The 13,525-nt window shown below is 41.3% G+C and overlaps 2 protein-coding genes across 2 annotated transcripts; both read right to left on the bottom strand.

The window, feature by feature from the left end:
- Positions 1 to 5,595: 5,595 nt before the first annotated feature.
- Positions 5,596 to 8,849, bottom strand: LOC144030366 (frizzled-7-A-like). The gene has a single exon (XM_077536598.1). The coding sequence runs from the start codon at positions 8,359 to 8,361 to the stop codon at positions 6,661 to 6,663; it is 1,701 nt and encodes a 566-aa protein (XP_077392724.1). The 5' UTR covers positions 8,362 to 8,849; the 3' UTR covers positions 5,596 to 6,660.
- Positions 8,850 to 9,761: 912 nt separating this feature from the next.
- On the bottom strand, positions 9,762 to 11,371 carry LOC144030367 (frizzled-7-like). Its single transcript, XM_077536599.1, has one exon. It carries the CDS (start codon positions 11,286 to 11,288, stop codon positions 10,851 to 10,853), a length of 438 nt encoding a protein of 145 aa, XP_077392725.1. The 5' UTR covers positions 11,289 to 11,371; the 3' UTR covers positions 9,762 to 10,850.
- Between the last annotated feature and the right edge of the window lie 2,154 nt (positions 11,372 to 13,525).

The following is a 13,525-nucleotide window of genomic DNA, read 5'->3' as shown; positions in this document are numbered from 1 at the left end:
TCTTTCTACTACACCAATTTTTTCTACTGTGTTAGGAGGCGACCCTTTGACAGGATTGTGCAGGTTTTATCTCAGAGGTTGCATGGAGTTTCACCATCTCACAGTCACCTTTCAACTCCTAACAAATGAAAAGACCGGATGATGCTACTGAAAATGTCAAATCAATCCAGATACTACAAGCAAGAGCACAACAATATATATCCAGGGTATTGTGTCTCAAGCGTTGCAGCAAAACAGTTCAACCAGCTAATATTTCTCATATTATTATTCTTTAAATGTTTTTAGAAAGAAAATGATGCTTGGATTGAATTGACACTGAGAGGTTTCATTCTGTAATACCGTATATTATATGTTGTCACTTTAATGTAGGTCAATAATGTACTGTATCTATTTTTACTTTTATTTCCTACATTTGAAAGAAAAAAAAAATCTGCTCTGCTACTTTGTCAAAATCGGCTTGGTACTTGTTTCAACCTTTGATGATAACGACTTGACATAATCATGTTAACAGAGAAAGGTCAATGAAACCACAGTTGATTGATTCATTCATTGATTCTCAGGTCTCAGGATTTTCGGGTCTTTTAAAGTTAAAAAAAAAAAAAAAAAGACTGGGACAAGCAACGACAACGGCAAAAGGTGCGGAGAAGCAAAATGTTGTCCACCAATTGCCTATTTAAGAGTACTTTTTATGTTGCTGATAGATAAAAGTGGAGCCCTTTGAAACAGATTGTGACAGGTTATTGTTTTTTGTTTATTTAATCTCTTCACTCCGTGATAGCATAGTCAGTTAATAAGAGGGAAAACATTTTGTGAGCAGATTAGTTTTTTAATTTTTATTTTACCAATGAGCCAAGTTTTTAAAGCAGGTACGTACATTATGTACTGTAATTGATGATGAAAAATAAATAAATAAACAACAATAATAAGTGCGTTTCACTCTGCAGTTTTTCTCCCCAAGCATAATACCAATTCAAAATAAGGTGCAATTAAAAAAATATATATATATTGTATGTGAGGTGCAGGTATTACTTTTGTCCACTTGGGATCGCCATCTTCATGTTTTTCATACCTGTGACTTCAACCATGGGAATCAGCACATGAATGTGTATGCATGGAGAGGAGTTGGCTGTTGTTGGTTCAAGATAGTGGATGGCTGTTACCTAAGAGAACTACAGCGTCATAATGGTCCATTTTTTTCACTTTATTAGTTTGCTCAGCAAAATGAAACTGGCATTCAGTATAACAACCATTCCTTTTTGGAGTAATCTGTAAATAAATAAGTGCTCCTGGAAAGCCATTTGTGTTGCAGAATTACCAAATTCGCTGCATAGTGTGGACAATGAAATGCTTATGCTAAAAAAAAAAAAAGAAGCTAATTTATTACGCTGTCATTGATTAAAATACTGTTGTAATGATTACTGGGTCTGTTTTGGTCTGAATTTTTTTTCTGCAGATATTTTTGAATTCAGAACTATAAAATAAGTGCCAGTGTTGAGACTATCGGAGAGGACCTCGTTAGCTAGTCTGTGTGTTGAGTGCCTCTGGGTGAGCGTCAGTTGTGCCTGCATGTGCAGCTGCCAGCTCAAGAATGTGTGCTTGTTGCATGTTTATTTTGTTACCCTTTTTTTTTAAGCAATCGGAAGTTACAAGTTTAGAACAATTTAATAAAAAAAAACAAAAAACATCCTATATACTTTGCTTGAGTTCACGTTTGTTCCTGTCGGGTTTGAAAATTAACAGCTAAATTAGACAATGTTCAACTTCAAGCAAACAAAAAATACACTCATTAAGGTAAACCTTTTTAAAACATTTTGTACACCTTTGTATACTGCTCCTTTGTGGGCAAGGTTTAAAAAAGTAAGCCTCTACAAGCTTCAGGTTTCTTATAATGATGCTTTTAGAATTCTTTTAAATAAGCCCAGGTGGAGTAGTGCTAGTGAGTTGTTCTGTACAGCCAGAATTAACTCATTTGAGGGTTTAATGAGGCACTTGATGTATGGATTTATATGTAGGCTAAATGGGTCACAGAATGGCATCATACTGTTGCTGACAAATCCTAAGTTAAGTGCTGTACGATATGGATCCCATTTTTGGACATATTGGTACAATTGTCTCATCTGTTGAGGTGTAAATTCGCTTATTTTATCTTATTGTTTTTATTATTATTATTTGTATTTTTGTTTTTAATCCTTTCCTCTTTTATATGTTATGTGTGTTTGTTATGTGGACCTGAGTCTGATTAATAAACGTGATTCATAAGTAATTGAAACGTGACACCATGTAGAATGTTGCTTTCCACGGATTCCTCACTTAATGAAATAACAAAATGATACTTTCATTTTATTATTCTTTAAATGACGGTTTTATGACCGCTAAAAAAAAATATCCCTGCACTGAATACTGACTCATAGCAATGAATACCAGTGTTCTCTTTAGCGTTGCAAATTATAGCATGACGTGCATCGTCGGGCATCGCTCCACGTTCTCGTGGCCGCTTTTATTTTATTTATTTTTTATTTTTTTAAAGAAGCTACGTCATCACGTCAGAGGGTGGGCGCACCGTTTGGTGTACTTCTACTCACAGCCTATAGGGGGCACTGTGGTTAAGCAATGTCAACGTGGCGAGACGAGACAGCACACTTAGAAACAGACTTTATTATTATTACTACTACTTGGGGCTTTACCCCATTTTGAATCATAAACTCGGAGTCAGTTATAGCACAAAACCTTCAACCTGCTGCTGCAAAAATAATAATGATAATAAAAAATAAAATAGTCACGGACAGCCTACCAGAATAGCCAAACTTTGTGTTTAACCAGAGTAACTCTAAATGGTGGAAAGTGTGTGGCAACTCCCATTTTCAAGAATTTGAACGTAATTAATTCTGAACACAGCCACATCCCAGTTATGAGGGTGTGCACACTTATGCAAATGCATCGTTTCAGTTGTTTTACTTCTCTCAAATATTAATATATATATATATATATATATATATATATATATATATATATATATATATATATATATATATATATATATATATATTAAAATTTAGTTGAAGAGGTTGTACATCACAATGGTGCAAAACATTTTTAAACAATTTATCTTCATTCCATTTGTTTATATTTGAACAGGGGTGTGTGGACTTATTATATCCACTGTATATTTGAATCAGTAAATACTTGTTGATGCTGGTGTCAACTAAAATGACATAGCTTACAATTAGTGAATATGAAATTACTGTAGCGTACATTGCGTCAAGCATTTTTGTGTTTACGTAGCACACAAAATGGTGGAAAATTGAATCAGATCATGAATTTAAAAGAAAATATTTGTCAGCCGGAGCAGCAGTAACACGAAGCATTAAAGATGCATTGTTCACAGTCTGGCCAGGCGACATTTTCGTTTAAGACGGTTCACAATGTCGCCTCTGTGTCACAGTCATGTGTCTCGGACAGGACTGTTTTGCCTGAGATGTCAGAAGAGTCCAAAATGTCGGCCGTGAAAAAAAATGAACCCTCTATTGACAAAACAACTTCAGCGCAACCCGATATGTAGCGGGCGAAGTGTCAGTAAGGTATCAAATTCCCGTACAAAACCATAAAGGCCACACGACACTTTACAAACCTTATCACGTTTATTCGGACTGTACAGGCATAAGATTTAAAAACCAAGATTAAAAAAGAAAAAAAGATGATCATCCCCATAAATACAATATAGAAGTTGGGCGTGTTAAATGGATAATTTGCATAATGTTCCAATACACAGGCACGCGCGCACACATACATGTATAAATCTGAAATGATACAAAAACAAAATGGGCGTCACTCACACATATGGGGATTTGTTTAACGTCAACTGCTTAAGATGTTGCTACAAAAATGAGTATGTACAATATGTAGTGTAGGATTGTATGCAGTCTAGTGTGTTGAGATTATAGTTTGTGCGATGGGTGTTCCATCTTAAACTCTATCTTTGCGTTATTTACAAATATGTGCAACATGATCAAAAAAAAAAAAAAAAAAAAAGATGATGATGCACCGATATGGTTGATTTTCCTCCACAGACCTGTTATTTTATTATTTTAATTTGTGGTCCTAATAGGCTCAAGTGGATTGAAACATTTTCAATACCTACCTCAAAGTCTAGTGTCTACAATATAATTAAAAACAAAAAATATATACTCAGATTACACGTTTTAGCAGTACTCTCCTGTAAAACGCATATTTTGAAGAATCGTACAGCCGATAATAGATCAATTTAAAACTGTGTTAACATCAGGAAACTATCTATTGAAATTTTCAGTTGACTTTATGATACTCCTGACACTGGGAACTCTCTGCATCTTCTGTTTTTGTTTGAAATTAAAACTATGATAAGTTAAAAAAAAATTTAAAAAAAATACATTTCAGATATTTTTGAAATTTTGGATAACTTGAGGGAGCTTTAAATTTTTATTTAACTTTTTAAAGACACAATGATGGCCTTGAGAGGTCGCTCAACTTTATGTTAGAATTTTTTAAATTATGATAAATAACTCCAACATTTTGCTAATCATAAGAGTTGTTCCATAGACTTAAAGGGATACTTTACTTATTTAGCCAATTTTGGTAGTCAAACATTAATATTTTGCCTTTAATAAATTTGATATTTTCATTTTTTTGTCCATGTACAATTAGTTCCTTTAAAAACACATTTTGCAACTTGCTGTCGACTGAAAATGACGTCACAAGGGCTCAGCTAACCAATCACAGCTCAGCTTGTGAATGTCACATGAGCAAACCTAGAAAACAGGTGATTGGTTACCTGAGCCCTTGTGATGTCATTTTCAGTCGACACCAAGTTGCAAAATGTGTTTTTAAAGGTACTAATTGTACGTGAAAAATAATGAAAGTATAAAATTAATTATAGACAAAATATGAACTTTTTATTACTATAATGGGCTAAATAAGTGAACTATCCCTTTATACTAACAATCATCGATAAAGTTGGAGTTTGTAGTTTTTGAAAAATTTGACGCCAATATTTTTCCTTTTAGTAAAAATGGATATCTGCTCCAAATATCGGTTATCGGTCTCCTTGACTACTAAAGATCAGTAACGGCCCTGAAAAAAAAAAAAAAAAAAAATCTGTAACGGCCCTGAAAAAAAATAAAATAAAAATACATCAGTCTATATAGTGGAGTTATTTCATAAGACACTTGGTTCATGTCCATTAGTCCAACATTATGAACCGGTAAACATTTCGAGGTCATGCAAATAGGACAAGTACACGCGCATACTAGTGACAACTGCCTGGCTGACGAACACAGCGAGGTAATGTCTCAACACTCAAACCCTAGTGAATCCCCCCCCCCCTTTTTTTTTCTTTTTTTTTAAGCTTGTCTGTGCTTTTTCTGACATTTCGGATCAGGCACGCAAAAACAGAAACATAGCTTCTGTATGGCACACTCGCGGAACATAAAGCACATGCGCAATCGCTCTGTATGGAAAAGTTCAGTCATATTATGTTAAACAACTTTTTTTTTTAAATCACCCCCTAAGATCCATTAACACGTCTAAATGTAACCACAATAAAGAATGGCAGGCTTAAAGTGTGAACAATCGTCTTTATCTAAGCAAGAATAAACATTCAAAAATTCTCAAGCACCATTTCCACTTCCCACAGAAGAAACCTATTACAGTCTTTCTGATCGGGGGTCCACCAATGAAGGGACCACACACACAGACGGCGCTGAGGCCCATGTTTGTGTGTTAAGTGTGTGCGTGTGTGTGGTCTCCAAAAGTCTTAAAAGGGAAATCCGCCCATTTCATGGTACCGATGAGTTCATAAACAAAAAACGGGACACAAAAAACATCACGACTAGTTAAGAGGTTTATAAAATGTAGTTGCTCAAAGAGGTCAACAGTGGTGAAGGAGCGCTCAAACGGCACTGGACAGTTGAGGAATGGTGGAAACCGACCAACGTGGCTCAAAATGGGGAATTAGGTCGCCACGGTAACATCTAAGCCGAACAAGCCTTTCGTAGTGTAACAGTCACTTGTCACTTTCAAAAACCTTGTGCAAACTAACACAAACGGAAAACTTCATTCACCTTCGGAGTGAACATTCAATGTGGGGGAAAGACGTAAAAAGAGGGAGGGGGAAAAAAAGGCAAAAGTTTTCATTGAGAATTGTGTGAAGCCACTTGGCAACAAGAGCTGCTGCATTTTTGTTTCTAACACACAACTTAAAGCATTTCAGTCTAGAAGCAGAGTAACTTAAAATATCGAATTCAGGTAACCATTCACAGTCCTTGGACCTGTTTTTGGCTGCAACTTGGCACTTTGTTGAGGCCCATCAGTCTTGTTTGGCGGACACACGACGTACATTCAACATGGAACACAATAAGGATGTAGTGAGTGAGTAAAAAAGGGATAACTTCAAGTCCGGTGTTAATGACAGCGAGCTTATGTGTTTAAAATAAAAACAAAAACAAAAAAAGAGTTCTGCGACTGTTTAAAAGAAAACTGCAGATTCTTCCATTGAATATCGAATATAGAGAGGAGAAAAGTTCTGTCTGACTTGTCGCAAATAGAAAAATATGTCCAAAAATAGTATAAAATTGAAAGCTATCTGACCTCATTTCTCCATTTTTTTTTGTGTTTTTTTGTGCACCTTCACACGGTGGTCTCTCCGTGGTTACCGTTGCTAAGGCGCTTGTAGAACCTCCTCCACGACTGCAAGGTCTTGCCGGACCAGACCCAAAAGCCCGAGGTGATCCCGACGATCATGGTCATCAGGTACTTGATCATGAAGACGGTGAAGTCGGGCGTCATGGGGGCAAAGTTGCCGGGCGGGCACGGCACGGCGAAGCGCTTGCACGTCTGCATGTGCCAGGTGCGCTCCCAGTGCTCCCGGAAGGCCTGCTCGTAGAAGTAGCAGGCGATGACGATGGTGGCCGGCACCGTGTACAGCACGCTGAACACGCCGATGCGCACCATCAGCTTCTCCAGCTTCTCCGTCTTGGTGCCGTCGTGCTTCATGATGGTGCGGATGCGGAAGAGCGACACGAAGCCGGCCAGCAGGAAGGAGGTGCCGATGAAGAGGTAGACGAAGAGCGGGGCCAGGACGAAGCCGCGCAGGGCGTCCACGTTGAAGATCCCCACGAAGCACACGCCCGTCAGCACGTCGCCGTCCACCTGGCCCATGGCCAGGATGGTGATGGTCTTGATGGCGGGGACGGCCCAGGCGGCCAGGTGGAAGTACTGCGAGTTGGCCTCGATGGCCTCGTGGCCCCATTTCATGCCGGCCGACAGGAACCACGTGAGGGACAGGATGACCCACCAGATGGAGCTGGCCATCCCGAAAAAGTACAGGACCATGAAGAGGATGGTGCAGCCCTCCTTTTTGGTCCCCTGGGCCACCGTCCGGTAGCCGTCCTCCTTGAATTTATCCACGCACACCACCTTGTCCTCCAGGAAGAAGCCCGCCGCGTAGGCCACCGCCACCATGAAGTAGCAGCCGGACAGGAAGATGATGGGCCGCTCGGGGTAGCGGAAGCGCCTCATGTCCACCAGGTAGGTGAGCACGGTGAACAGCGTGCTCACGCAGCACAGGATGGACCAGATGCCCACCCAGAGCCGGCCGAATTTCACCTCGTCCTCTCGGAAGTACATGATCCCGGTGGGCTTGGTGGGCTCGCACGGCGCCCCGCAGTCTTTCACCCCCATGAATTTGTAGCCCAGATAGGACGGGACGTCCAACTGCAGAGGGCAGGAGAACTCCGGGTACTGGTTGTGCGGCGGGGGCTTGGGTCGGCCTAAGCTGGGGGGGAGGGTCACCAGCTCGGGCGCGTACGGAGAAGACGAGGAGCCCGGGCTGCTGGGCTCCGACGCGTTCTGACCCACGCAGATCTCTCCGGCCCCGTGCACCGGGAACCCCTCGCAGCGAAGTCTCTCGGGCCACTGGAAACCGAATTTGTTCATGAGGGCTTCGCACCCTTGCCGCGCGCGCTCGCACAGGGACCGGCACGGCGGGATGGCCTGCTCCAGAACCGTGCACACGGGAGCGTACATGGAGCACAGGAAGAATTTCAAATCGGCCGAGCATTGCACCTTCACCAGCGGGTAGAACTGGTGCACCTCCAGCCCCGCGTCTTCTTGGTTGGTGTGGCCCAGGAGGTTCGGCATGATGGTCTGGTTGTAGGCGATATCGGTGCAGAGAGGTATGGAGATCGGCTGGCAAAATCCATGCTCCGGGATGGAGATTCCGCTCTCGCTGTTGTAATGTTGAGCAGAAGCGGGTGAGAAGGACGCTCCGCACAGCAGCCACATGATCCGCACAAGCACGGAGCCAGTGGTGGACCTGGCCGCCGCCATAGTTGAGGAGGAGGAGGGGGAGGGGGAGGGAAGGAAGGAAAAACTTTGATCCAAGTAGGGCGACTCAAAAAGGGTCCCAAAAAGCGTCGCAAATCTACATTTAACGTCCCCGCGAGTCGCTGCTAGTCCGTGGAACTCGAGCGGGTCCACCCACGATCGATTTCGGGTTTATTTCAAACAGTTTGATCCAAATAAATCCTCCGTCGTGTCATGACTTCTTGATGGTCTTTGTAAGTGACTCCAAGCAGCCCACTCTCACTTCTCCGGTGTGAGGAGGGGGCATACACGTCCAGCTCTTTTCAGGGGGGGTGGAAAAAGAACACGACGGGAATCTGTGATCGCCAGGTGTGCTCGGTGCTTCGGTGGAAAAACGCGGAAAAAAAAATCTTCCTAAATTACCATCTTTTGTGGCTCGACTAGTCCGAGTGTCGGCTTCTCCAGGCGGTTGGAAGTCCGCAGGCTCGCTCGTTCTCGTCACCGCGGTCGGTTTCAAGGCACCCCTCCATTCACAAGACCCCCCCTCCCCCTCTTCAGCAAGCCGCGGGGCGCCTGGAAACCGACTGCGGCGTCTCAGCCAATCGCGGCACTTGTTTTCCTACAGGACTCGTCGCTGATTGGCCGTTTACTCCCCGTTGGAGGAAAATATGCTACAGTAATTAAATTACACCAGAGATTTTTACTGAAATAATCACAATTACGACTCATACCAAGTTCTCAACAAAGTGACACAGAGTAGAGGCCAAAGTTTAGTTTTCTACTGAAACCAATGGGTTATCTATCTATCTATCTATCTATCTATCTATCTATCTATCTATCTATCTATCTATCTATCTATTTCGTTTTTAAGTCCCAGGCAACTGTGGTAAAGTGTCTCAAATATCTAAAGTTCTAAGCAAGCGGCCATTATCCCAACAGGCCGCTGCAAGACCTTCAGCAACAACCAATGTGGGAAAAAACACTAGATTGAATTTACAACACAATCGATTCGCGCACACACAGGCCACAAAGTGAGGGGTGGTGTAGGCGGTTCTTGTTGGCCTCTCCGCATTTGGTTTCTTGCCTGAGTGGGATGAAAGGATGTGGGGGTAGGTCGGCGTCGGGGGGAGGGGGACAGGAAAGGAAGAAGAGAAGAGGTCGGGGAGGCAGGGGGAGAAAAGAGTGGGAGATCTAGTTGGGGTGACGCTGAACCCCCCCAAAAAAGTCAGTGAAGTTCCCTGCTCTCAGTGAGCCTCCAAACAAGTCAATGTATGGAAATGCACTAAAAGGGTCCAGGGATTGGTAACCCGCAAAAGCAGTTTGTCAGAATCTGAAAGAGATTTATTCTGTGTATAAACAAGAAAACTTAGGTTGACTTGTGTTTTTCACTCTTCACTTGTAGTCAAGCCTCACGATTGGATTGGTTAAAGGGTCCAATTTTGGTGCTCAGTGCAAGTCTTGCAGGAGATCAGCGCAAAGTACATTAAAAAAACAAAAACAAAAAAAAAACTGCAAGAAGATCTCCACTTGCGGATGATGTAAACTCAGCAATTGTGGAATGGGCACTTGGGGACCACCTTCAACCCCGATTGTATGTCCATGTATCACATATGGCATACAAGTTTTTCCACAAATAGTTTTAGATTTTGTATGTACTACAAACGTGCTACTGCTAACCGCTACACAAACTTACAACACGGCCACATTTTGCAAAAAACATTGTTTTGGTCTTCAAAAGAAAATATTTTTAACATAAATGGGAGTGTGTGTGTGTGTGTCACAGCTAAAATTGGTGTGGAGCAAATAAAATGATAAAACACATGTCAAAGTGATTAACGTGACTCTTGCATAATAAGATAACAGGCAGTAAAAATAGTATCTCTAATAATAGAAACATCACATAACCAAAAGCTAAGAATGTCTCCAAAAAGCAAATCAAGAGGCTGTTTTCAACAGAAAAGGGCTCAAAACTGGGGCATTCATTTACATGATAATTTGTAAGCATATACATGTAACAATTAATACAAATGTGCTTTGCAGCATATGCACCCCCCCAAAAAAATGTTTTCTTAAAGCTGCTGAACGCAAAAAATTTAAATTCGAATCGCTATTGCCACCTGTGGCCAACAAATGAAACACACCTTCCTGCACGTACCCAATGCGCACATAACGTCACATCCACAAACATAGGGCGGGAAATCCCGAATCCAGCCTATTGGCCAGAGGCTTTCAGGAGTACTCATTGTGAACAGAAAAGGTGTTAATCGATTAATTAGAAGATCTTTCAGTCATAAATGGTCAAATAAAAAGGCTATTGTAGAGACATCTTTGGGCAATATTTTTCTACAAAGGGAAGACAGACTATGAGATTGAAGGAGTAATCTTACATGAAAATAAAGTCCAACATTATGAGATTAAAGTAATATTATGAGAGTAAAGTTGTATATTTTTGTTCATAAAAAGTTATTTGGACAAAGAAGCTGAAGCTGAAATAATAGAGTCCCCGGCGTATGTCAGACTGGGCCAACGTTGCCCACGCACAATCCGCCCACCGGGAACTTCTCGCAGCGAATCTTCTCCGGCCACTCGAAGCCTATCGCGGTGATATTGGCTTCGCATCCGCGGCGTGCATGCTCACACAGGGGCTGACAAGGGGGGATGGGTTCCTCCAGAACGGTGCACACTGGAACGTACACGCTGCACAGGAAGAACTTGAGATCCGCCGAGCACCCGGCCTGCAACAGGGGCTCGAAGCGGCGCATCGCCGCAGCCGCGTCTGCTTGGGCGGTGTGGCCCAGGAGGTTCGGCATGATGGTCTTGTTGTAGGGAATATCGGCGCACAGCGGGACGGAGATGGGCTGGCAAAAGTCGAGCTTTAGGTCGGCGTGTGAGGACAGCCCGCACAGCAACAGCACAAGCACGCAGCCTGCGGTCAGCCACGGCGCTCCCATCGTTGTTGACAGAAGATGAGGGGGGGGGATTGTCAAAATAACACCAAAGTTCTGCCGTTACACACAGCCAAAGTCAAAACTGGGTCGTGATATTTCCAAATTCTACAAAAATGTCCTCATTCCTCAAGCAGCCCGTCTCTACTGAGAGGGTGGAGATAAAAACACCCACTCTTTCACAACAATTGAATTTAGCCAAACTTTTTGTAGCTTCGGTTGGTGAAAGTACTCTCACCCTGTACTTATATAAAAGTATAGATATGTATTGTTTATAAATATATAGTGACAGTACATGGCTACATCATGCACCTATTCAGACTGTGTTTCTAATTCTTAAAATGTACAATGACTAGGATTGGGTTTAAAAAAAGAATAATCAGATCGATTTTCCTTTTCGAGCCCATTATTAATTCATAAAATCATGAATTGATTGTTTTAAAAGCTCTTTTTCCAATAAATTTATAAGAAAATAGAATTTTACCATTTTTACCGTATTTTACCGTTTCCCTGAAATTTACTGTTTACATGAAATTAAAAGCATTTTCTTACATTTATGAAAGACCAGATTTATTTGCACTTTAAGACAATTTAGAATCATTTTAATTCAGATTTACAATTGTTGAATTTGAATTATGAAAATATTTTCATCTCATTCTTGCTGAGTGGTTACACAAAACACGTTACTTTGATTAATAAACAAAATCATTTACCCAGATACTACCGCCGTAAAATGTTATTCAGAATTTAATGTTTTGTGGCATTTTTATCATGTCGATATTTAATAATTGGTGTTCCATAATTAATTAATATCAGATTGAATTGAAGTGAATCGAATCGTAAAAAATTGAAATCGAATCGAACACTTTTGAATCAAAATCAAATTGATTGAGGAAATAGAATGGATACCAGCCCTAGTCGTGACACAGTGTCATCACATTGACAGAAAAACAGATTGCATTGAAGAAAAGAAGACGCTTATTTATGCCTGTGAAACAATGAAATTGTCTCATGGTTAGCAAACAAGGCTTCTGCCATCCATCTGCCTCAAACTACATCGATGCGTGTAACAGATTAATTCAGCATGCAGACCATTTGTTGTCATTACTCGGGTCAAATGTCTGCAAACAGAGCTGTGTCATAATTAAAGACACAGGCCACTTAAGTTATTGATTAGGAATGTTAGCGCACTGTGATTTCCCTTGTGGGTCTTCGGACCGCTTCTGCTCAATAAACAAGTGAATGAAATGCAAGTATTAATGGCAGGATGTTTAATTTTGTCCAAATAGTCCATCAATTCTGTATGTAGCCTATACCAATTGACCACTTGTCCTTATTAGGGCTCCTTTTGTCCCGAGCAGATATGCCGCCTGCCCAGCAGAAAGCTCCATTGAAAAAGTCTGCTACGACCACAGATTCAGAAAAGTTCTTCATGAGTGTCACTTGAACACATAAGACACTAGCCTCCTTCACAGGAACTTTCGACCCTCAATAACTAGTGAATATTATTTGATCTAAAACAATCTATTTGCTATCTATCGTGTTAGGAAAACTGTTCATCTGTTAAATTGGGTCACAACCTTCCACTCATACAATGCAACCTATTCATTTTAAATGTTGGAGTCAGTCCAATCAGATTGCGAGATTAAACGTAGGTACGAATAGTGGAAAGGTATTCTATTGTTTAGTTCTTAAGTCACGGCGTAACATAAAACTTAAGCACCTGCGCATTCAAAACAGGTTGACATGGCTGTAAAAAAAATTCATGGAGTGCTTTAAGAAAAGTGAATATCAACATACAGTATCCTGTACAATATGATCATTTAACATTCTTTTCCTGTATCAAGGACAATATTTTAGACTTAAGTACTTGTGTCAAAAATTGTGAGTCATGTAGGGTGACCAATCGTCCTCTTTTGGGAGGACAGACCATTTTCTTTACGGGCGTCCGGGGTTTTTATAAATTCGTGAAAATGTCCGGTTGGCATTGTGTGACCAATAGGAGGCGACGTACACTGTGTATCTGCGATTGGTACCACAATTTCAAGGCCGGGGCAAATATCCTCTCTTTTTTTTCCTTTTTTTTTAATGGGAATATGTTCACCCTAGGGTCACGCAAATCTTCGAGTTTCATTGACGGTGCTGCAGGATGTCACAAGAGTGCTCAGTTCATTGTCTGTGCTGTGTGAAACCCCGCACTGCTGAAAAATGGAATGTTCCGCCATTTGTCCAGCAATTTTCTT

Source organism: Festucalex cinctus, chromosome 11 (assembly GCF_051991245.1).
Source record: "Festucalex cinctus isolate MCC-2025b chromosome 11, RoL_Fcin_1.0, whole genome shotgun sequence".
NCBI lineage: Eukaryota > Metazoa > Chordata > Actinopteri > Syngnathiformes > Syngnathidae > Festucalex > Festucalex cinctus.
Note: the sequence above shows the minus strand (reverse complement) of the source record. Positions and strands in the feature narration are given on the sequence as shown.

Bases quoted from the DNA above. Each gene is read 5' to 3' on its own strand.
- LOC144030366 (XM_077536598.1), bottom strand. From the start codon at position 8,361: ATGGCGGCGGCCAGGTCCACCACTGGCTCCGTGCTTGTGCGGATCATG.
- LOC144030367 (XM_077536599.1), bottom strand. From the start codon at position 11,288: ATGGGAGCGCCGTGGCTGACCGCAGGCTGCGTGCTTGTGCTGTTGCTG.